This window comes from Thermobia domestica, chromosome 7, assembly GCF_964235325.1.
Source record: "Thermobia domestica chromosome 7, izTheDome1.hap1.1, whole genome shotgun sequence".
Taxonomy (NCBI): Eukaryota; Metazoa; Arthropoda; class Insecta; order Zygentoma; family Lepismatidae; genus Thermobia; species Thermobia domestica.
The window spans coordinates 259,285,107-259,309,964 of record NC_137460.1 but is presented as its reverse complement, the minus strand read 5'-3'; the positions used below and the strand labels follow the sequence as shown (position 1 = coordinate 259,309,964).

The 24,858-nt window shown below is 39.0% G+C and overlaps 1 protein-coding gene across 4 annotated transcripts in view; it reads left to right on the top strand.

The window, feature by feature from the left end:
- The window catches only part of LKRSDH (lysine ketoglutarate reductase/saccharopine dehydrogenase), a 194,675-nt gene that overhangs the window by 49,774 nt on the left and 120,043 nt on the right, over window positions 1–24,858 (top strand). For all 4 annotated transcript variants that reach the window (XM_081766216.1, XM_081766219.1, XM_081766217.1 and 1 more), the window contains exons 3-5: window positions 932–1,031; window positions 9,781–9,936; window positions 17,590–17,766. In XM_081766216.1, the coding sequence (XP_081622342.1) occupies window positions 951–1,031; window positions 9,781–9,936; window positions 17,590–17,766 (414 nt within the window). In that variant the 5' untranslated portion in view covers window positions 932–950. The remainder of the gene's footprint in view (window positions 1–931; window positions 1,032–9,780; window positions 9,937–17,589; window positions 17,767–24,858) is intronic.

Genomic DNA, 24,858 nt, shown 5'->3' with positions numbered 1-24,858 from the left:
CTTGTGGCCTCCTCGGTCACCAGACTTGTCCATGTGTGACTTTTACTTATGGGGACTGTTAAAGGGAAGAGTATACGAAACAAATCCACACACAATTGAAGAACTCAAGACCAGGATCCAGGATGTCACCAATAGCATTACAACACAAGAACTGACAAGGGTATATATGAATCTCCTCAATCGTGCTCACATGTGTGTTGAAGTGGGCGGAGGACACTTTCAGCACCTGCTGTGAAGGCTGCTGTGAAGGTGAGTAGTCATATTCAATACATCACATTTCATTTATGTGTTGTAGTTAATCATATTCAATACATTACATTTCATTTTATGTGTTCACTTTACGGGCCGGTTTTACGTGCCGCACCCTGTATTAATATATACAGTAAAGGCGAAGACTCGTCCTTACAAGTTAGTAACTGATATTTCAAGTATAGTAGGAAGTCGAAAATCCGAACTAATTGGGACCACAGGTAGTTCGGATTTTCAAGTTGTTCGGATTTTCGAAAATGGCCAAGAAAAAGTCATTTAGGCTTAAATATACTGTATGGTATGCTCTTTTATCGATACAATAGTTATAGAGTACATACAGTAATTACAATACCATACGTAAGGCTACTTACATTTAATGTTTCTGTAGAACCTGCTCGTATACTAAATTACACTGTTCTTCACTTAAAACTTACTTGTATAGGCCTAAGGGAAAATAAAAATAAAAATATTCATGACAATCAATTACATACAAATGAGCTTTTGTAAAAACACTGACTTGACACAACGCCGACGGACAACCCTATTGTTTGTTTATCGCTAGTGCTAAGACAAAATGTAAAAAGCTTCCAGGACCGCGTTCGGATTATCGACGCCCTACTGTACTTACTTGCATCATCTCTTTCTATGTCAAGTATCGTTACTAATTGTGTAACTCTCTCAGTCTTGTTTCAGATTTCATTATGCTCCGGTATCGTTCAGTATTCAAATTGTCAACCTCTCCGTCATTTTGTTTTTCCAGTCAAAGGACGTTGAAGAAGATGGTAAGTCTGAAATTTATATGAATAGCCAATAGCCAAAATAAATACTAATTCGATTCTGTGGAAGGGAAATGTATTTTAGTGAAGAAGGGCCAACGAATTTGCGTATATGCATGGTTCAATACAACGACGTACACTCATGTCCAAAATGATTGTCGCATGTCTTAAAAAATATGTTGTTGTAGGAATATAATTTGATAATAAGTTTACCAGGCATTTCTTATAATGTTTGTATGTTTATAATGGGAAAATGCATGTATGTGGTAAATTTCCTGTCAAAAGAGCAATAAATAAGAACAATATAACGAAAAATATTTTATTGTCTATTTAGCAAAATCTTGATTTACTTATTCTGTTTAAAATTCTTTTCCTATGAAATTTACCATAATTATACATTTCCCGATTATACACATAGTAACAGTATTAAAAGTACCTTGCAAAATCATTATCAAATTATATTCCCACAACAAGACAGTTATAGATATGTGACAATCATTTTGGACATGACTGTACGTGGGTTTAATAGGCCATTATTGAATTGTCTTGGCAGTGGAGCTTGAGTGGCAGGACAAGGCATATCATTTCAGCTGTCACCACGACAGGGGCGGATTCAGGGGGAGGGCGGTCAGGGCGATTGCTCCCTCTCCCCAGAAGAGGAAACTTTCTTATTTTATACATAAATAAAACCAATCCCGAGTTTGCAGCTCTTAAAAGTACCTCTAAGTAGCAGTATTACAACCCACCGCCCCTCAGAAGTCCGTCCTGGATCCGCCCCTGCACCACGGCATACTGTAGAACGTCTTGCATTTTTTGAAGCACTTCTTGTGAAATGGTCATTTTATGATTGTTACGCAGCGGCAATTTCGTATCCAGTTTAGAACAGGTTGAGATGGAATAGATCCTGATAATATTCCTCATGGGTACAAAATTTCACAGAAGCAGGTCAACCTTCATAAAAGTAAATAATAGTCATCCGATATATATACAGAGCAGCGTTCGGAAGTGTCGCAACGCAGCGAAATGAATCTATCGTACTCCCATGCAGGTTTATTTCATGTGGTGACATTGCATGGCCAGTTTGCTCACTAGACCTGTATTATTGTGGTTATTCTAATTGGGAATACTTAAAAAAGATGTTTAAACATATGCCACAAGCAATTAAGGAACTCAAAGACGCTATTTGGTATTGAGGTTCCGACAGTTTTAGATGCAGTGTGTAGGTCTACTACAAACTTCTGGAAAAGGCTTCAGGAGTGTGTAGGTCGTGAAGAAAAACGTGTAGACTATCACTATATTATCCATAACAAAGTGATGATAAACAGCCAAACATTGCTTTTATCATGGTGAAATACGAGTATAAATCAGAAACTTAATTTTCCTTGCTTTTATGCACTCCAGTGTTTGTACAAAACAAATATTATATTGCTAAAATAAGAGAAAGCGTACTTTATTTTTCCACATAAAATCCAAAGACGTTGATGGATTTGTCATACCACTTTAGAAGGTTTAAAAATCCATTTTGGAAGATGTGTGTCTTCACATCGTCGTTGAATCCGAAGCGTCTTCTGATGAGAGCTTTCTTAAATGTCGGAAAGACATCAAAGTTGCTGGCGCGAGGTCGTAACTGTACGATGGATGTTCAAGACTCTCACAACCGAGGGTTGCAAAATAGTTTTGCGTTGCCACCGCAGAGTGTGGTCTCGCATTGTTATCCAAAAGGAGAATGCTAGATGTCAGAGTGCAGGCCGCTTCTTGTAATTAACACACTTTAATCAGTGTTCCATGGGTTCAACGACTTTAAAACATGTCTTCTTTACACATTTTCCGGGCAGAGAATAAACCGCTATAGTCCACGTCACTCGAATTGGCGTGTGGCATCAGCCAATAAGCTCGCAGTGTGCTGTTACTAAACCTTAAGGGAGGAATGTAATCATTCATAATTGTCCACAAATACGAAGAAAATCAATTATGAATGATTAGATTCCTCCCTGAAGGTTTCAGTCCGAACTTTTTGTCACTGTAATAGTCTGCGGGATCTTGGTCGTACGTGTTACCAAATGTCGTATGGATAGGTCTGGCATTAAATTGATGTCTCATTTGCCTCATGCTTTGCGATTTCTCTCGAATAAGGAAGAAAGACTTCTTTCCTCATAAAAATATTGTAATTGGACCTATTTCGACTTTTAATTTCTGTTTTAAATCAAGGATATCTTTTTATCGGAATTTGTGTAATGTGATTTTCCTCTTTCTGGAATCTTTCCTGTACCTCTTACTTTGGAAGTGTTATCTGAGTCTGGACCTGCTGAAGTAAGTTACGTATTGATATGTCTGGTATCATACTAAACGACCACTTGGTAAATATTCGAAGAAGCGACAAAGTTTGAGAATTTGCTTTACAGAAAATAACAAAGGAAGGATAACATACAGTAGAAGGAAAATAGGAAGGTAAACTTTACGACCATAATGAAGCAATTGATAATTTTAGGCAACAAACTAGGATGTTTGAAATAATCAGCAATTCTAATGTCTTATATAAAGCAATATACAAAGATACGCATTTTAATTCCGGTGACATGAAAAATCCGGTTCAAAGACAATCATAACTGTGATTTTGAACGGATCAGTCGTTTTCTCGTGAAATGGCTACATACAAACGCCCTTTCCATTTACATATATAGAGATTCATGAGCTGTAGCGATACATAACTTTACATGATTAACTACGTGTTCCTCCGATTCCAACTCACTGATCGCATATAATGTATTGCTATTGTTAAGTCCGTATTTAAGTACTTTTCGCCCCTCTTTCCTAGACATAAGAAAATTTTGCGCCCTTTCTCTTATTTGTCCGCATTGAGTACACACCTAAAGAATACTGCTGCGGCCGCTTACATCAGTGTTGCCACAGTCCTAGCTCTGGAGTGGGCTGAAAAATAGTACCAAATTGAAACAAAAAGGGCTGATTCATTATTTTATACCATCGGAGGTAAAAGTATCGGGGAACGCGGGGGGACGCCGTCTCCCCAGTTTCAGAAAATATCTGTGGCGTCCCCCACTTTTAAAAATTACAATGGACAAAGATAGGTACGGGGGACGGCGTGACGTCATGCATCCCCCTACTTTTTCAGATCTACTTTTACCCCTGAGTGTACTACATGGCTTTATAACATGAAAGTAACAGAGGTAAAGATCTATAACACTCCCCCCACTTTTCCAAGAGTTTAAATCAAGAAAGTGTTTTTTTTTAAAATAATTTTTAAAAACATCCAAACAGGACGACTAAAATTTCTACCACACTGTTTCTTTCTCGTCTCCTTCATGCGCGGCGCGGATGCGCTCATCTTGCGTCATTTGTTTTCCCGTATAGTTCGAATTACGAATTTTCTACACAAAGTTCGTAGCTTTATGGGGTTCAATGTCACAGAAATGAATGTTCAACAGCATTTTTTAAGAGTCCAACACACAGTATGAGTAACGTGAGATGTAGGAAAGTCTTATTGACACTTTTGAAAATGTGACATGTATTTGTTAAATGGTGCTGAATTGGATAGAATTGTGCCAACTTTTTCACGAAAAGGGCTGAAAATGTCTGCGTGGTACCAACGGGCCGATGAATGACAAAAAGGGCTGAATTTGGTACAATTGTACCAAGTGTGGCAACACTGGCTTACCTTGAGCATCCAGAAGTGGGTTGGGAGCGTGTAGAATGAAACACAAGAATTACGCTGGCAGCCAATAAGGAAGAGCCATAGCTCCTAGCGACAATAGCGTCGCAGCGACAAAACTCGCTTGCGTTTTGGTTCCAACATTGTTTTTAAGTAGGCTATGGATCTCCTTTAAATTTCTCACTTGTGAACTTCCTCTTTTTATCTGCATATCGTACTTTTATCTTGATTTATTTTAATATGTTGCCCCTGAAAATTTGCCGCTGTTCTTACTATTATTAATCTGAAATGAAGAGACTAAATTGGGAACATGTTCAGTAACTTTCACAGGATTAGACCTCTATGCGTTAAGAGACATACGCAAGAAGGTCAGGTTGGGCTATTGTGAAACCCCTTAAAATGAGGGGCCCCATGCCGTAAAGTCGCCATGCCGGTAAAAGTCGATCATCGATATTGCGATGCATCGAAGAATTGCCACAAGTGTGCCGTTGGTGGCAGGATTTTGTCGCGTCAAAACAGATATCTAGAGCCGGGGTGTTGCAATTACCATCGCGTAGCAGCGAGGACTCCATTTTGGTCCGCGCTGCTTCGATTCGTCACGGAGAATCACGAAGGGACCAACACGAACTATCACCAGTCATGTGCATGCGGTTATTATTATACACCGTATATTATTTTTTCCTGATGATTTGTTCCTAAAGTGAGCTTCGGGGCTCAAGAGTAACCCCTGCCTCTAAATCATGAAGTGAAAAATCTTGATATGAGTGCGTATAATTGTGTGAATTTAGATGGCAAATATCACCGATCATTACGCCACGTAATAGCACCAAGAGCGAGTCTATTATAATCCACTACTTTAATTTTTTAATGTAGAATCTCTCTTGAAATACGACATTCAGATAATGGGATTTACTAGAGATCTCAATTTGGAATCTAGTATAGGTCTCAATCTAGTATAGGTCTCGCTTGTTTGTGTTTCTTTGACTTCTTAGCATTAATAATACAAAAGTTATAGAAGTTTTATTATTTTTTTTGTCTCATAATAGCCCTATCTGACCCTATTGTTCTTTCTTTTTCATTTCTCTTGAAAAGTTATTCAGAGAAAAAGTATGGTTTAGTGTATATTTAATATTATGTATATTTGTGTAGTTAATAAATAACATATGTTGCATAGTTCCCAAACTGGCCATGCCTGTATGTTTTAATGATTTTGCACAATATGCGTGTGTTTTATACGTGTTTGTGTTTGGAATCAGAGGAGTTATCAGAAAGTAAGGTTACAAAGCCTGCAGTGAAACGTGTATTTATTATTTCATACAACCAATACAGCCAACAGATAGTACATACATTAGGTCATTTTTCGACATAGTTTCCATATCGAATAAAGCACTTGTTGCATCGTGGAATGAATTTGAAGATTCCCTTTTGGTAAAAATCCTGTCCTTCTATGTTCACTCATGTTGCCATGAAGTGTTTCGCCCTTCGACTGAAGCGAAGCGACGGCCTGCTAGGTGCTCCTTCAAGTGCGGGAACGCGTGAAGCTCGTAATGTTCCTGTTGTCCCGAATTAGCTCCTCCATGTGAGCTGTGTTCAAATCTGTTAATACCGTGCTGGGTTGGCCATTGCGCTCCTTCCCGGTAACGTTTTCTCTACCAGCCGCAAGCTTTCGACACAATTCTGCGACATGCTGACGAGACATTACAGTCTCTTCGTAAAATTCTATCAGGTGGTGGTGAATTTTAACCGCGGTTACATGTCTCGCCCACGAAAATCGAGAAACTGAGTGGACTTCTTCGCGAGGCCAGTTTTTCAAAGGAGTCGCCATTACTTACAATTACCGCCGTAGGTGAGGACTAGCTCAGGAGAGTAATGCTCCCGGAAGTAGGAACGGAAAACACTGTTCTGATTGGTTGGTGTTATCTATGTCTTGCCACGTTGCATTCAAATAGCAGAATTCAGACAATTGTTGTTGTCGGTTCTCGTGGCCGAGTGGGCTAGCGCTATATGCTAATAACGAAAATCCCTTTTGGCGTGAGTTCAAACCCGGCCCGAGGAAAGTTTTTTTTACGTTTTTTACATTTTTTTTTACAATTTTATAACACTTTTTAAATTAAAATAATACGAAAATAATACTCAAAAATGTGATTTACTTACTTTTGTGCAGATAAGTAGTAGTAGTAATAGTAGCAGGAACGGGTTAGAAACCATGCAGGGCTCGTTTTGTTGCCCTTGTACTTCATGATATAAGGCTCGTTTTGTTCCCCTTGTACTAAATGATATAGATTTTGTGACCAACTTAAAACAACTGACTAGGATAGCGCGTAAAACAGCTGGCTAGAGTAGCGCGCGAAAAAACGTACTTCCTGGAGTATTACTCTCCCGAGCGGGTCGTAATTAGCGCCGTAGGTAGCAGGTGGTTGAAACTGCATAGTTGCCAACTCCAGGCATTAAAATTACCACACACTCCTCATTCCTTTATAACAGACGAAACTCCAGAAATATTGGTCTTGTAACCTTAGTTTCTGATCCTTCCTCGTATATATGTTAAATCATATCAAAACATTAAAATAAGTGAAAGAACTGTTGCTTAATAGTGCCTGAGTTATGTAAACGCAAAGTTAAACAAATGAACTTTGATAAATAATTTTAGGAATAAATTTCCTACCACCTGTGATAGTAACTTCACATGTTGTTAAGGCCTGTGCTTCAATAAAAACTTAAGTATACTGAATATACAATAATACTAATAGTAATATATATGTATTACATTTCGTGAGTTATGAATGCTGTGATAGAAGACCTTTAGTTTGCTTTTAGTATGTAAAAAATCTGAGTCCGAAAAGACATACTCCCCTCCCCCCGAACTATTTGTTGGCCTATCCTCCTGCCCATCCATACCCAATATATTTAAAAATGAATTTCCAACCGATTCTGTTGAGTCTTACAACGAACAGGTTTCCAACTGTATAAAAAGCAATATTCTTGACTGGTTTATTAACTCAGTTAAGTTCATTTTTCTGAGGAGAAGTTTTATTTTTTAATATTTTTTTAAATCAAAAGATCTATATCAATCAAAAATTTTCTTGTAGGCCTTATATCTGGAGAACTACATAAAGTGTACCCAAACCCAAGGGTGCCCATCAGGGGGGGGCAAGGTGGGGCGCTCGCCCCCTTCCTAAGAGGAAATTGTACTTGGGAATATCGAAAACTTAATAGAATTTTACATTAGTTACAACAAAATCTGAAACTATATTTGGAACATTGCTCATACTTGTCCTTCCTTCGAAACCACAACATGGGTGCCCTTGCCCAAACCCAAACTATCACAATAGAATGATGCGCTTATTTCGTAGAAAAATACGAAAACTCGATTGAGGGGCCGTTCAAAAATTTTGTGGCCCCTGATCCAAAGGCTAGTTATTGGCCAAGATCGCATTCTTTTGATCCATTTTTTTTTTTTTTTTTGACCATTCGTAAACTTCTTGTTGATATAGCTATACGATTCAATGATCGTTCTACATTAAAATTAGCATCATGATGAAGGGGAAGCGGACATGGCATTTTAAATTCGTATAATCTGATTATGAGGATTACCCAACTCTACATGAATGTTGAATCTCCTCCGTATATACAGGGTGGTCTGGAAGTGGGCATACCCTCCTTTTGGTTTCAACAGTATAGTGTTAGTTATGATAGAATGTCTGTACACAGTTACCTTGGTCTTAAGAGTTTTGAGTCAGAAACATCGGTATGATCACCATCCATGTCGTAACACAGCTGAATTCTGCGTCAAGTTCTCGCAGATGTTCTGCGGAGACGTTTCCTGGCCGCTGGATTGGAAGAGGTTGTGCATCTTCACCAGCTCCCTTAGCCTCGCCTCCAAGAAGTCCCGATCTGATGACACCAAACAATGCTCTCTGGGGTTTCATAAAGCAACAAGTAAAAAACACTTGATATCACACTACGCAGGAATTATAAGCAGCTGTGGAACACACCTACACCTCGTGACTCCGGAGTATCTCCGCAAAACATCTGCGAAAACTTGGCTCAGAATTCAGCTGTTTTACGACATGGATGATGATCATACCGATGTTTATTACTCTTAAAACTCTTAAGACTTCAAGGTAACTGCGTACAGACATTTTACCATAACTAACACTATACTGTTGAAACTAAAGGGGGGTACGCCCACTTCTGGACCACTCTGTACGTATTTAATCTTCGATTTCCAATATTTCCCATTTTTGATGATTTCATATCCGTTGCCATGTAATTCTACGATTTTTCACTTTCCTCTATTAAGAAAAGAAGAAACGAGAAAAGAAAATAGGTAATCAGTTTGTCCTTATGAGTGATTACCGCTGATCTTCCACTTTATTTAAAAATGAATTAATTTAGCTAAACTCTTTATAACACGAGGCACATCCACAAACTAAGTGTACTAGAGCCCTCGCGAACAGAGGATTTTTTTTTTAATGTTGGTCACACTGCCGTGTAGCTTAGTTCCTACCCTTTCCAGCGAGATCAATCACGCGTCAGTACGTGCAAAACTGTGGCCACAGTAACGTCCGTGAAAGATGTCGATAAAATCTGCCACCAAGTGCGAGATTCGCAGCCTTATCCATTATCTCGTTGTGAACGGAAAATCTTCGTCTGAAGTTTTTAATGAGATCAAATCAATTCACGGCAAAGGAATTATGAATCGTACGAGTGTGTTTGAGTCATGTCGTGAATTCAAAAACGGCCATAGTGGTGTACTCGATGAGCAAAGGGATGGAAGACCGTCGATTTTGACTGATATGCGCATTATCCTGACATGGCGCCAGGGCCGTAACTTCTCGCGATAGTAACTGCCCACCAGGGAAACTGATGTAAGCATGTAAAAGTTTTGTTTTAAATACATTTTTTGAAACCTACAAAAATCTAGTACACTTATTTTGTGGATGTGCCTCATATTGTGAAGATCACATAACATTGCATTTATTGACTACATTAGCAGTTTTTTACGCTTTGGTTTATACAGAAGGAATAAATTTTTGTGAGGTAACTCTGTAAGTTCTTATTTTAAAAATTTGTGTCTTTCTTTAGTGTGAGCCTCCAGGAAAAGTTATAGCGATCCGGCGAGAAGATCAGTCTGTGTGGGAAAGAAGAGCTCCATTAGCACCACAGCATGTGAGAAAACTAGTGCGAATGGGTGTCAAGGTTCTTGTGCAACCTTCGAACAGAAGAGCATACCCAATGCAGGTAAGTTAGATGACATAAAATTTCATTTCATATAAGTAGCCTATTCTATATTAAACTTATTTTAATTTATACTTCTAACAACGTTTGATGTATGATTTATAATTCAATTCTAGCATCAGGTCTTGGAATTGTAATCCAGGATCTTATGAATGCAGAAGAAAAACTAAGAGCGACATAGATTTAAAAGGAACAGCAACCCGAGGAACGTGGTAGGTATGGTGGAAGGAAAACTAGGGAGTAAAAGAAGCTATAAGGGATGGACCCCGTCCTATTTATAATACAAAAACATATCAGTCTGCCAGTAACGCGAATATCCTGGAATTTTATATAACCCTGCTTAACAGATATGTCATGTTGCTTGTAGAAAGATAGGGAGCAGAATGAGAAATGGTAAATGCATCAGGCTAATCCCTAACAGCAAACAATGACGTTAATAGGTATCGCTACATGCTACGGATGGCCAAAATTTTCTGGAATTCGGATTACGGAAAATTTATTTTCTGGAATCGAAAATTTATCTTTCCAGATTTCGTAAAAATTCCGGAATTCGAAAAAGTCCCAATTTGAGAAAAAATCCAGAATGGAGAAAATTCCAGAATTTTTCCGATTTACTTTCCGGATTCCAGAAAGTAAAAATCCAGGAATTGGCCATCCGTACTTTTATTAAGAAAGTGTACAAATTTATGTCGAGCTACCAAGTTCTTTTTTTTTTTTTTTAGGGGGAGGTGTACAGACCCGGTGGACCCCGGTGTGTGTGAGCCATTGGCTTCACTACATTCCCAAAACCACACACACACACACACACACACACACACACATATATATATATATATATATATATATATATATATATATATATATATATATATATATATATACAGGGTGGTGGTGCATAAATGACGGAAAATTCGGGAGATGAATCTACAGGTAAAAACAAGTAAAAATGTCATATGAACATTGAGTGAATGCGGCTTCGTTTGGACGCTAGAGGTTTCTGAAATGTCACCTTCCGAGGCGGCAATTTACAATATCGCAAGAACGGAGAGAAATACGAATGTCGGGTCAAAAGATATCAAAGGAAATCTCATCCGAAGAATCCAGTTATGCATAAGTGATGGCGAAACAGTGGCGGCGCTAGAGGGAGGCACAAGGAAAGTGAATGAAACATGGAGAAAAGTGAACATTTTATACTAAAAAATGTAGGAGTGGGGAACATGCAGCAACAAATGTTAATGAACAAAGGCAACAATGGCTACTCTGTTGAGATTATGGGACGCGGAATGTAGGAATACAGTATCTCTGTAACGGAAAGAAATAGGAATGTCGGGTCAAAAGATGTCAAAGGAAACCCCATCGAAAGAATTCAGTTATGCATAAGTGATGGCGAAACAGTGGCGGCGCCAAGGGCACAAACAAAGTGAATACAACGCGGAGAAAAGTGAACAACTTACGCTGACAAACTGTAGGAGCGGATATTACGTGGAACATCAGCAACATATGTGAATGAACAAAGGCAACAATGTCTACGCTGTAGGGACACTATGGGAGGCGGAATGTAGGCATAAAGTATCTTTGTAACGGAGATAAATAGGAATCTCGGGTCAGAAGATATCAAAGGAAACCCCATCCGATGAATCCAATTATGCGCACGTACTGCGGAACAGTGGCGGCACATGGGAGCTACAAAGAAACTGTTAAACACTCTTAGTGATGATACGTGCAAATTGTACAAAACACGTACGGAAGATGAGGCCCAGTGTACTGTAAAAACAAGAGGTATTGTACTTATCGTGGTCAACATAATGCTGCCTTAAATAAGTTATTCAATATGTCCTTGTTCTTCGAGACACACAGTTACACGATGGCGTAAGGTTTCTCTGACTTTTGGCAATAACGCTAGAGTTTGAAGTAGTGTGGCAAATGCAGCTCATACACGCTAGCGAAGATCTTCAATGCCATGCACGGGCCGTGTATACACGAGACTCTTCACGTAACCCCACAGGAAAAAGTCTAGGGTATTCAGATCGGGTGAACGTGGGGGCCATACTCCTTTGCTTCCACGATCTATCTACCTGCGTGGAAATTTTTCGTTCAGATATGCACGTATAGTGGGACATGAATGGGAAGGGACGCCATCATGCATAAACCACATACACTGTCGTGTCCTCAGTGGCACGTCTTTAAGTAGAATAGGTAGGCCCTAGGTTAGAAACTTTAGATACAATATTGCTTGCGTTCAATCGCTGTGGTAAGAAGTGTTGTTTCACAACGTAGTCATCAATAATACCAGCCAACACATGGAATTGGAAACGCTGATGATGCTTCGTCTCTACAATTGCATGCGGGTTGTTGGGTTCCATCGATGGTCATTGTGGACATTTGTGATGCCATCACGTATGAATGACTCATCCGAGAACAACATCTGTGCTAGAACTTTTCTCCGTGTTTCATTCACTTTCTTTATGCCCCTTGGGCCAGCATGGCTTCGCCATCACTTATGCATAATTGGATTCTTCGGATGGGTGTTCCTTTGATATATTTTGACCCAACATTCCTATTTCTCTCCGTTATACAGATACTGTATTCCTACATTCCGCCTCCCATAGTGTCCCTACAGCGTAGACATTGTTGCCTTTGTTCATTAACATTTGTTGCTGCATGTTCCAAGTAATACCTCCTCCTACAATTGTTCAGTATAAATTGTTCACTTTTCTACCCGTTTCATTCACTTCCTTTGTGCACCCCTCTGGCGCCGCCACAATTTCGCCATCACTTACGCATAAGTGATTTTCCATTGATATTTTTTGACCCGATATTCCTATTTTTTTCCGTTACAAAGATACTGTATTCCTACATTCCGCGTCCCATAATGTCTCAACAGAGTAGCCATTGTTGCCTTTGTTCATTAACATTTGTTGCTGCATGTTCCAAGTAACATCCACTCCTACATTTTTAGTGTAAATTGTTCACTTTTCTTCATGTTTCATTCACTTTCCTTGTGCCTCCCTCTAGCGCCGCCACTGTTTCGCCATCACTTATGCATAATTGGATTCTTCGGATGAGGTTTCCTTTGATATTTTTTGACCCGATATTCGTATTTCTCTCCGTTCTGGCAATATTGCAAATTGCCGCCTCGGAAGGTGACATTTCAGATGCTTCGAGCGTCCAAACGAAGCTGCATTCACCCAATGTTCATATGACATTTTTTGCTTGTTTTTATCTGTAGATTCACCTCCCAAATTTTCTGTCATTAATGCACGACCAACATATATATATACACAGAGGTTGTTCAGTCTACATTTGGCCAATTTCGACTTACCTAAAAATATACAAGAATCCATGGCGCCAGATCCGTAAGTGCTCGATGTGATTGCCTTGGTTCCTAACAATAGCTCGACAGCGTAATTTTCACTGTAATAGGCTTCTCTGAAGAACTGGGAGGGGAATCCTGTCCCATTCCCTTTGCACAGCTTTCCAAAGTCCTTCCACAGTTGTCACACGCCATTTTCCCAAAGCACGCTTCAGCAATCCAAATCTACAATAGTCCATAGGACTTGCATCTGGAGATTTAACAGGTACCTCATTGAAAGGTATCACCTGTATACCACTTGCCTACTCCATCTCCCTGTAGAATGCTAGGGACGATCGTGAGGTATGTGATGAGGCATTGTCCATGTGAATGCGCACCAGATTGGCGTCATTTCCGTACATTGTTGGAATCTCATGCTTGTAGATCAGCTGCTCCTGAAAATACTGCGAATTTATTTTGCAGTTCTTCGCCACCCTACGAATCTTCAGTTTACCTCGGTAACAGTAGCCAGTAACGACCATGAACCCTTTTGAGAAGGATTCTTTAGAGACACGGACCCACCTTCTAAAGTTCTTGGCGCCTTTCTCTCGGTACATGATGGTTCTCGGTTTGCCGCAATCGGAAAAGTAAATCCATGCTTCATTGAGCGTTACGACGTACATCCACATTTATTTTGCCAGATGCCGTTCGTACAGCTTCCGGACGTTACATTTTCGTTCCTTTTAGTGGGCATCCGTGAGAAGATGGCCGCGAGATTTCATGACTTTTTCCAGCTTGAGTTGATGGTGTAACGTCCAGCTCACAGCCCCCAAAGACACGTCAAAACGATTAGCCATACACCTTTGTGTTGGAGGAATTTATTGCATTGCCATTTTGCGAAGTTTCCTCTGTATGGTGGAAGTGGGCTTGGTGCATTCCCTCTTAATAGGCAACTTCGTTGGTGATCCAAATAGTGGAGCTTCGTTGCCCTTGTACTTTTTAATAACTTTTTTATTCCACTTAAACTGATGTTGCAAGCATTCTTCTTGCACTGTTTTCTAATGACAGAAACACTAAAGTGGGCGTCATAAAGAGCCGCAACAAAGCCTTCCCAAAACCGGCTTAGTTTGGGCGGCATTTTGGTCACAGAGCGGAAACCCACATATTTGGAAACAAATTTAACACTCACAACAATGGTCCTGTTTTGTGCGTTATTGTCGTCCGCGCGGTAAAACAACTCCTTTCCCAGGAAGAGCCACTGCATAACATTGCAGGACGCCACGAGCCAGGTCGGGTGAGTCCATTCTGCCCGGAAGGGGGAAGGAACAAAATCGGCTAAACGTAGGCTAAACAACCTCTCTCTCTCTCTCTCTCTCTCTCTCTCTCTCTCTCTATATATATATATATATATATATATATATATATATATATATATATATATATATATATATGGGGGGGTTGGGGATGTGGTGAAGCCAAGGCTCTCCCACACCGGGGTCCACCGGGTCTGTACACCTCCCCCTAAAAAAAACTTCGTAGCTCGGCATACATTTGTACACTTTCTTAATAAAACTAATTGTCTAGTATCGAAAATATTGTGTAAAAGTTATGTCTCAACTCGAAAAATGTATATTTCTCTATTGGAAGAGCTGTGTCTTGTCACAATTCTCGGTATCGCGGTCAGAATGTTTCCTGCATCTATTAGCTGAAATAGTTAAAAAGGAAACTAAATGTGACCCCGAGTGACTTAACCACACCTGATTGGACAAATCCTGTAAAAAAGGTATTATTATAGCAAGTAAATAACAACTAGGTACCATTCACACCAGCACACAATCTTAATCCCTAAACTGAGTGAAGGTGGGTGATTAGAATTACAGATTTTATTTAATGAAATTCCAGAAGTGTTAATTTAAAATATTTAATGCAATTCAGATTCCTTCAGAGCAGTTATAACAATTAAACAAATTCTTATTAGGTTCTTAATTTCGAAGGAGGTGTTCAAAATTTTAATGGAAAAACCTTTACTCTAACAACTACAGTTACTTTTTGCAAGGCAGAGATCATTTACAATAAATAGATTTTGAATGAGGATAACACAATCAAAACTCTCAATTCATTAAATGTTAAACGCTAAATTGAATTCTATAATTCATAAACAGCAAGATAACAACCACGTCAATCAATTTAATCTAACTTTAACAAAAAGGTATCGTGACTTTCGAAGTAGCCTCGTATATTTATTAAAAATTAACCTTTGAACTATTTATCTCTTTAATTCTCTCAGTAATTCTTAGTTAAGGAATGTACGCAGTGCTTTTACTACTATAAAACTATTTAACTAACTACAATACTTTTAACTAGCATTACTACTTCACACTTACCGTAATACAGCAGGAAATAATAGTGACAGTATAGCAGAGGTAGTTACCATTTCTCAACTCCAGATCCTCTTGGGTTTAGAGACTGTTCCTTACAATACAATTCCATACAGTACAGTGCACGCGAATATTTCAAGCATTTAAAAATTAAGCAAAAAATTTATTCGGTCGGAAAGCATGTTCTAGATTTAATCAAAATTATTCGTTTTACTTCAATTTTACGTTTGAAACCTAGCCGAGATATCCAAGAGAGCTAAAATAGAAGTATATGCATTTAACAGCAATTAATTACTGAACTAGGTAACTAGTGACGTTTTCATTAACAGCACTGTAAATTAGTTAACCTATTTCCAAAGCAGGAAATACCAATTTATATTTTACTTTAGTTCTTCAAAACTTTAAACACGTTATTAGAGACTGTTTTAGATTTTAAAATTAAATAGAACGAAATTAAAAGTAATTAGTAATTTTAATTACCATTAATTACCGACAAAGTTTAGTAATGAATGAAAAGAAGTTATGGAAATCCTTCTTATATTAGTTACTATGCGAGTATGCAATTTAAAAAGTGGAATTTTAATACTTGATTTAACGTTTTATTTTTCTTCCCCCATTTAAAGTTACCCAGTTAAATTTCTTACTCGACCTTCTGTGGCACAACGAAAGCAAGAAACGCACTAGACTCGATGACGTAATACACGTGTTCCGTCTCTCACAAAGCAGCGTTAGGAATTTAACGTAGTTTTTAGCTTTTAAAAGGTTTTGACTACGGAAGTATTATTAAGAGGAAATTTAGACCTTATTAATTTCATTCACTTGCAAGATACGTCTTCCTTTAACACAACTTCACACACTAGAAACACAAGTAACTTTTTCACTTTTAAACTGATTAAGCTTACAGAACTTATTTAAACACAATTTAATTTTATATTTCTGAACTCTTAGTAATTTAACACTGAGTTTTAGAATCACAGTTGTAATTAAGACACACTTCACAAGTTTAAACGAGGCACAGCTATAACGAACTCTCGACCACGTTTTCTAAAAAGAACAATTTTCGGCGCGAAGTAATGATGTCTAATTCTTGAGTCCAACCCGTGTTGGCTCAATAAACTACAATACAGTTATGAGGCGCAGCGGATCAGAATGCCATATATAGGAGCAAGACTCTCGCTACTGCGCAGCGCCCAACTCATTACATACGTCACTCCTGACCCCTGCGCTAACTGAAGTGGTTGTGTAATTTAAAAAAAAAAAAAAAAAGAATTGATTCTCTGCCGTATTACAAGAATAACCAAGCTAACATATAAACATATATATATCATTTTAAAGCTTTTTTCATGCTCTTTACAATGAAAGTACTCTCATTTCAATCCAACAACGCATAACAAAATAATTCTTCAAAAACAAAACAATAAACTTCTTATTTTTAAAAAAAAAGAAAACAAAAAAAGTAATTTTCCACAATGAAACTATGAACCAAAATGTAACGATTTTGCAATCGTTACAGTCTCGACTCGAATTTTGTCAGGTAAATTATATCACATCTCGTCTCGTGCGTATCCCTGCCTGGTAAAATGACAGTATTTTCAGTGTTAATCCACCATCGTCAGACAATTGGAGAGACGGTTCAAGCCCCATGACTACACTCTAGCTGCGAATCTACTCCAGACTCCCTGAAATTAAGGTGCAAATGAAAAATATTACCTATAGAAGATTAAATAGCAGTTTTTATATTAACTTTTAATAACAGTCGGGCCCTCTCCGAAATGAAGTTTCTGGCTAAGGGTTCTGACTGGAGAGATAATTGAACTAAAAACATTATCAACTTCGATCAAGTAACCCAGATAACCACACATCATCCAAATGAAAAAATCTGGCTAGATATAGATAATCCTTCACGAATCGTAGCTCTAGGTATTTAGCTTTAGTTTAAAACTAGCTGTCCTTTGTGTTAACTATGTTCTTTGTATTATTTGGTAGGCCTTCTCCAATGCTGGTGCCATCATCCAGGAAGACATTTCAGAGGCGAGTGTGATCTTCGGAGTAAAACAGGTTCCAGTGGATGCATTGATCCCTGGTAAAACGTATTGTATCTTCTCGCATACGATCAAGGCGCAAGAAGCTAATATGCCACTCTTGGATGCTGTCCTAGAAAAGGTCAGTGCAGAATTTTTGTAAATCCATTTTTAGAGTTCAATTTAAAGGACGTTAATATTAATGTATGCGATAGTGATAAAACCATATGATGTATGCAGAGATGATGCCATTTTTAGACCAAGTTCTGATTTTTGCTCCCGTACTTGGTCACACTAAATCTACAGAGTGAGCATAAAGTCTTGCCCTGATTACAAATAATTATTACAGAAGAACCGTTTGACATAATAATGTAAATACTGGTCAGTTAGATAAGTTAGTATTACAATTTTTTAAGAGCACTTACGTTAGACCACTTAAAAGTCCAGTGGAGTAATGTCTGTGATACCACAACACGCATTGCGCTTTCTCCTGCTTCAATGCCATTTCGCCAACTAAACCGCGCGCGCCAAGTAACTTACTCCATCACTCTTGGGTATTGGTCTTTAAAAAAACTCGTTATACTTACCTATGTAACAGACCAGAATTTACATTATTCTGTCCAACAGTTATTCCGTAATAAATTTTTATAATCAGAGCAGGACTTTATGCTCACGGCGTATTTTACATACCAAGAACTGACTACGAAGCATATATACCTAATATGTATGTAATTCTTTACTCTAAAATCAACGTTTGTCAGATATACAGGGAGAGCAGGAATTAATTCCTTATTGAAAACTATTTATGACTTTTTTATATACTTAATCAATTTTCATAAAACAACAAGCATTTTGTTCCTTACAATGATGGTAGAATTTATTACATGATATTTGATTTATGTCATTCCCGGTATTAGTGGCGGACAATGGCGGAACGGCTACCTTGCGTGAGCGGACTCAGTTATCATCCGGCTACGAAGTATGACAGTCCATGGTACAAGCGCAGAGATGGTGGCGAAGTATGAAAGGACCTCCTGCCTCGGTAGATGCAAATAATAAGGAACTGCCATTCGAAGCTAATGGACACAGATTCTGTAGCAGACGCGATCGCTTCTCAACATCTAGGACAGAGAAAAATGTGCAAGTGCTTCAGGAAATGTTCACTCGAAGTCCTCAGAAATCACAGAGACTGGCATCTCCCAAAAGTAGTCTAACTTAAAGCATAATCCAAATTGTTCCGAGAGAAAAGTTGGATTTTTGTCCATGGAAATTGCATTACTACCAGGAATTATCACCGAAAGACTGTGATCATCGTTTGGAGTATGGGCAGATGATGCTTGCTTGATATGAAGACTGGTCCAATTTTTTCAATAATATTCTGTAGTCAGATGAAGCCATGTTTCGTGTTGTGGGGTTTGTTAATCGGCACAATTGTTATTATTTGGCAGGAGAGAATCCGAGGATGGTTGTTGAAAAAAGCCAATATCACCCAAATGTTACATTGTAGTGCAGCATCCATGAAACCTGTAGGTCCATACGTTATTGAGAACACAATGAATGCAGAACGGTACCTTCCTATGCTTGAAAATTATGTTCACGGTAATTGTATCCACGTAGGACAATTACAACGACCAAGTCTTTATGCAAGGTGGGGCCTCTCCTCATTTCATACGTCCTGTTCGTGAGTGACTTTATATGCATTTTCCAGGGCGCTGATTGGTTCAGCGTGGCGCCCTTGAATGGCCAATAATGAGTCCTTATCTAAATCCCTGTGCCTTCTTCTTCTGGAGAGAAATGAAAGAGAAAGTTTATCACACAAAATCAAAAGGTCTTCATGAATTGGAGGAGTGAATTCGCCAAGTTTATACAAACGTATCGCTGGAGTATCTACAGAAGTCTGTTGCAAACATGCCCAACCGTTTACGAAGATTGGTGGATAATGGCAGTGCTTATGGAATTTTAGGAATGCATAACAATTCTACCACTATAAGAAACAAAATGCTTTCTAGTTAAATGATTAAAATGGTATAAACAATTTTCAGTAGTGAGTTAATTTTCTCCCACCCACTGTAGATCTCAGTGTAACCAACTCCGGGAACAAAATTCAGAAAATACAAAAAAGTGACGTGCAATGTTTTGCCATCCATATATAGATTTGAAAAGTTTAGTTCAAATTTCAGATTTGAAAAGAAAATGAAGAAATGGGAAAAGATTTAGAAAGTGATGGCATCAACACTATTAGTAGTTGATTTAATGTTTTTCCTACGCGAGTTTAAATTATTGTTGCTAAACATTATGGCTATATACTGTGTGTTCAAAAGTATTGTGCTGCCACCTACTGTCAGGTACTCATTATCAGCGACCTCAGCAGTCATTAGACATCGTGAGAAAGCAGAATGGGGCGCTCCGCGGAACTCACGGACTTTAAACGTGGTCAGGTGATTGGGTGTCACTTGTGTCAGAAGTCTGTACGCGTAATTTCTACACTCCTAAATATCCCTAAGTCCTCTGTGTCTGATGTGATAGTGAAGTGGAAACGTGAAGGGACATGTACAGCACAAAAGCATACAGGCCGACCTCTTCTGTTGACTGACAGAGACCGCCGACACCTGAAGAGGGTCGTAAAGTGTAATAGGCAGACATCTATCCAGATCATTACACAGGAATTCCAAACTGAATCAGGATCCACTCCAAGTACTATGACAGGCGTGAGGTGAGAAAATTGGATTTCATGGTCGAGCGGCTGCTCATAAGCCACACATCACGCAGGTAAATGCGAAACGACGCCTCATTTGGTGTAAGGAGCGTAAACATTGGACAATTGAACAGTGGAAAAACGTTGTGTGGAGTGACGAATTACGGTACACAATGTGGCGATCCGATGGCAGGGTGTGGGTATGGCGAATGCCCGGTGAACGTCATCTGTCAGCGTGTGTAGTGCCAACAGTAAAATTCAGAGGTGGTGGTGTTATGGTATGGTCTTGTTTTTTTTTTTTTTTTGGAAGGGGCTTGCACCCCTTGTTCTTTTGCGTGGCACCCTCACAGCGCAGGCCTACATTGATGGTTTAAGTACCTTCTTGTTTCCCACCGTTGAAGAGCAATTCGGGGATGACGATTGCATCTTTCAACACGATCGAGCACCTGTTCATACTGCACGGCCTGTGGCGGAGTGGTTACACAACCATAACATCCCTGTAATGAACTGGCCTGTACAGAGTCCTGACTTAAATCCTACAGAACACCTTTGGGATGTTTTGGAACGCCGACTTCGTGCTAGGCCTCCCTGACCTACATCGATACCTCTCCTCAGTTCAGAACTCCGTGAAGAACGGGCTGCCATTCCCCAAGAAACCTTCCAGCACCTGATTGAAAGTAAGCCTGCGAGAGTGGAAGCTGTCATCAAGGCTAAGGGTGGACCAACACCATATTGAATTCCAGCAGTACCGATGGAGGGTGCCACTTACTTGTAAGTCATTTTCAGCCAGGTGTCCGGAAACTTTTGATCACATAGTGTATACTTATATATAAGAGTCCTAACTGCTGTATAAGGAGTTAAGAAATTACTTAAGTTTTCTTGCGTTAACAATAAATTGTAGTTTTTACTTCTGTGACTTCCCTCAAGGGGCGCCACTGACCATTACTGTTCAATACAGATTAACATTCACAAATTTAGCCGTCGGTCATCTGGTTCCTTCTGATTTTCAGCATGAATTTCGGAGCACAGTTTCTGCGGGCGCCGTTTATGTTTTAATCCTCTGTAATATATAATCACTTGCTTTCTTCCACCTGCTAATAGGCATTCCTGCTCATTCGCTCTCATATTTTTATATACCAGTTGCAGTATAGCGAAAGCAGTTGAAGTAAAAGTCTGTAGAACTTTTATTTAATTCTCTTTCTTTAACGGAGAGTAAAGGTTTTCATTTTCTGTTATATATCTGCAGAGATACAGAGTGATTTTTTTTAAACTCACGCATTTCATTTGGGTTTAGAATTTCTAACTGAAGTCCGATTTTTATGTGGTTTGTGGGAAATGATCGAGGAAGGATGGGAAATTTATGGAACTATGTTTACTGATTTAAATTCATCCAGGGTAAAATCGCCCACGCCTCAAGACAAAGAGCAAATATTCGCCAGTGCACTTTACAATTGGAATGAGGTGCAGTGTTGTGCGGAGATTTGAGTTTTCTTCGTTAGATGACAACTTCGGCAAGGACAATAAGAAACAAGAAATTGGGCCGTTGTATTGGGAATTTTGCTGTACAGTCTCTGCTACTGTGTGAGTATGATCAGAACACAGTGAGAATAGTGTACTCTTTCGAGCAACATGGGTTTATCGTTAAAATTTTTGAAGGATGGTATCTGTTGTTGCTTCGCAAAGGGCATTCAGAAACAAATTTGTCTGACGCTCTGCCCCTGGGAGAAACATAATATGGTCGCTAGTGAATAAGTTGGAATAAATAGGATCGCTTCTGAGTGAGATAGGGAAGCATCGGATCCGGAGGCGGATGTTGTGGAAGATGTCAGTTATCGACTCCTTAGGTCGCCCAAGAAATCTCTGCGTCGTTTGTCGCAAGAAACCGGCTATAGCTCTTCAACATGTGATTTAAGAGTGTTACCATTAACACTTAATTTGTATTCTGCAATTTAAATTCAAAAATCCAAAACCTCATTCCAAGGTTTGTTGAAAAACTGGTGAATATTTGCTGTTTTTCTTGAAGCGTTGTCGAAATTACTCCGGGTGAATTTCATTGAGTAAACATAATCTCATACATCTCCCATCTTTGATCATTTGTCACAAACCGCATGAAAATCGGACTTCAGTTACAAATTCTAGACCCAAATGAAATCCATGAGTTTTTTAAAAAATCACCCTGTATAATGTTGTCTCTCGCCTACATTATTTAATATGAATCTAGAATAAATAGTGAAAAAGAGCCTAGAAAATGAAGACGGCATTTCAGTAGAACGTAGAATGGTTGGGTGTATACGGTTTGCAGATGATATAGTGCTTGTTGCAGAATCTGAAGAGAAAATCAATAAAAGAGCTGTAAAGAATATGGGATGAAAATAAATATTGAAAAGACAAAAGCCATGGTGATTGCAACGAAGGGTCGATATCAAATATAGAAGGGGAGAAATTAGAACACGTGACAAGTTTACGATACCGGGGTAGTATTATTAGTAATGATATGAAGTGTGATCGTGAAATAAAAGCAAGGATAGGAATGGCAAAAGAAGCTTTTAGGATGAAGAAAATACTATTTTGTGGGACCTTGAACAGAGTTGAGAAGAAGACTCAGAAAGTACTTCGTGTGGAGTTTTGTGCTGTACGGGTCAGAAACATGGACATGGACACAAATTATGAGAAACGACTGGAAGTTTTTGAAGTGTGGGTGTAAAGAAGAATGGAGAGAAATCGCTGGGTCTAGCTGAAAACGAATGAGAGGGAGTTAGAAATTGTGGAGGAGAAAAGAACAATTTTAGATAGTATTAGGAAGAGTAAAAGAAACTGGTTGGAACATTGGCTAAGAAGGAATAGTTGAGCTGAGCGAAGCGAAGCTCTTATACTCGGGTTAGCCGTTTGGTTGTCCGCAAACTCCTCCTAGACCGTTTGGCCGATCTCAACCAAACTTAGCACGTTGATAGAGTATGTCGTGCTGAGTGACAACATAGGTCGAAATCAAAAATCCGATGTACCATCGAGGAATAATGACCGAAAAACGCTTCCTCCTAGACCGTTTGGCCGATCTCAACCAAACTTAGCACGCTGATAGAGTATGTCGTGCTGAGTGACAACATAGGTCGAAATAAAAAATCCGATGTACCATCGAGGAATAATCACCGAAAAACGCTTGCATAGACTTAACATGGGGAAAAAGTTTTCACGCGATTTTTTTGTCAATAATTAAAAATGGCATTTATTATTGCATAATGGCCAGGAATGATTACGTAGTTTAAGCTCGCTCAGCTCATTTCATTGCAATCGGGTACATCCATTGCATTCCTAGTATAATGAGAGACGTTTAAGAGGGTGTGGTCGCAGGAAAGAGAGTTAGGGAGCGAAGTAGACTGAAATTAAGGGACAATATTAAAATAAATAAATCGTATATGAAGACGAAGAGGTTATCGGAAGACCATGGAGCACGGAAGCTTCTCAGTTGCAACAAGTGACCTACAGCGTCCAAAACTCGGCATTTTTCAGGTACGAAGGTTACCGGATTCCTGAATGTCAAACTTGTATTCGATTATAGTGTACGCTGCAATTCGACGCAGTTCTTTTCTTGTGATGAGCATTTTAGTTGTTACATATACTGCTCCCAAAAAATTGCAACCTCTTAAGATATATTTCAATTTAGTAAAGATGAAGTGTACAGTCAATATAGCTAGCGTATAATATAAATAGAGTACAATATGGCTAAATTGTAGTATATATCTAGTACCCGTGTTAGCGCATTGTGTTACTCATCAGGAATCGGGTTCGTACCCGTAGCATGGGATAGCGACTAGTTTATTTCAACCTTCTATATTTTTAGGCGATTTCAAAAATTCATTTGACTCCTATGAATGTCACATACAGTACATGTTTGATGGATAAACTCTGGTGATCCTGCCGCCTAAAGAGGAAATCAAACACCTTGCAGAGTGCATTAAGTAACAAGGCCAAAACAGAGGGTTTCCAGGGTTGCAACACAGTTCCGTTCCTGCGACAATGACTTAACCCAACCTTTAATGTAAGAGAAAACACGCTCTAGGCAAGTCACTTACCTATCCTAACACATATAAAATCATAATCGGGCCATGCCTTTCTTTTAGGAAGCGTGTTAAAGGCCAAATGTTGTCAATATAACACACACGGAACATTTAGGCTTTAAGTCCAAAAACCCGTAGTTGGGAACACAAACTCCCTCTCTCGTACATCGTGTTACTACGTATTCTTCCGCCGCTCGCAACGAAATTAGTTTTCCCACGTAGTCTGCAAGTACGATGCTAACGAGGAATATCGTAACACTCCAGTCGCAATTGTTTAAGCTTTTATGGAAATGAGCGCCGTAAACTCGAAACGTCGTATGTTAAGACTATCGTAAACCATGCACCCCCTGTATGTGGTTGGGCAGTATCCTAAAAGAACAGTGACGGCAACAAAGCGGTTTGAACAACCTTTCGGACGTACCAGGCACTGCTGAATATTTCATTCCAACGTACAAAAGGAGAACGACACCCCAGACCAGATTCC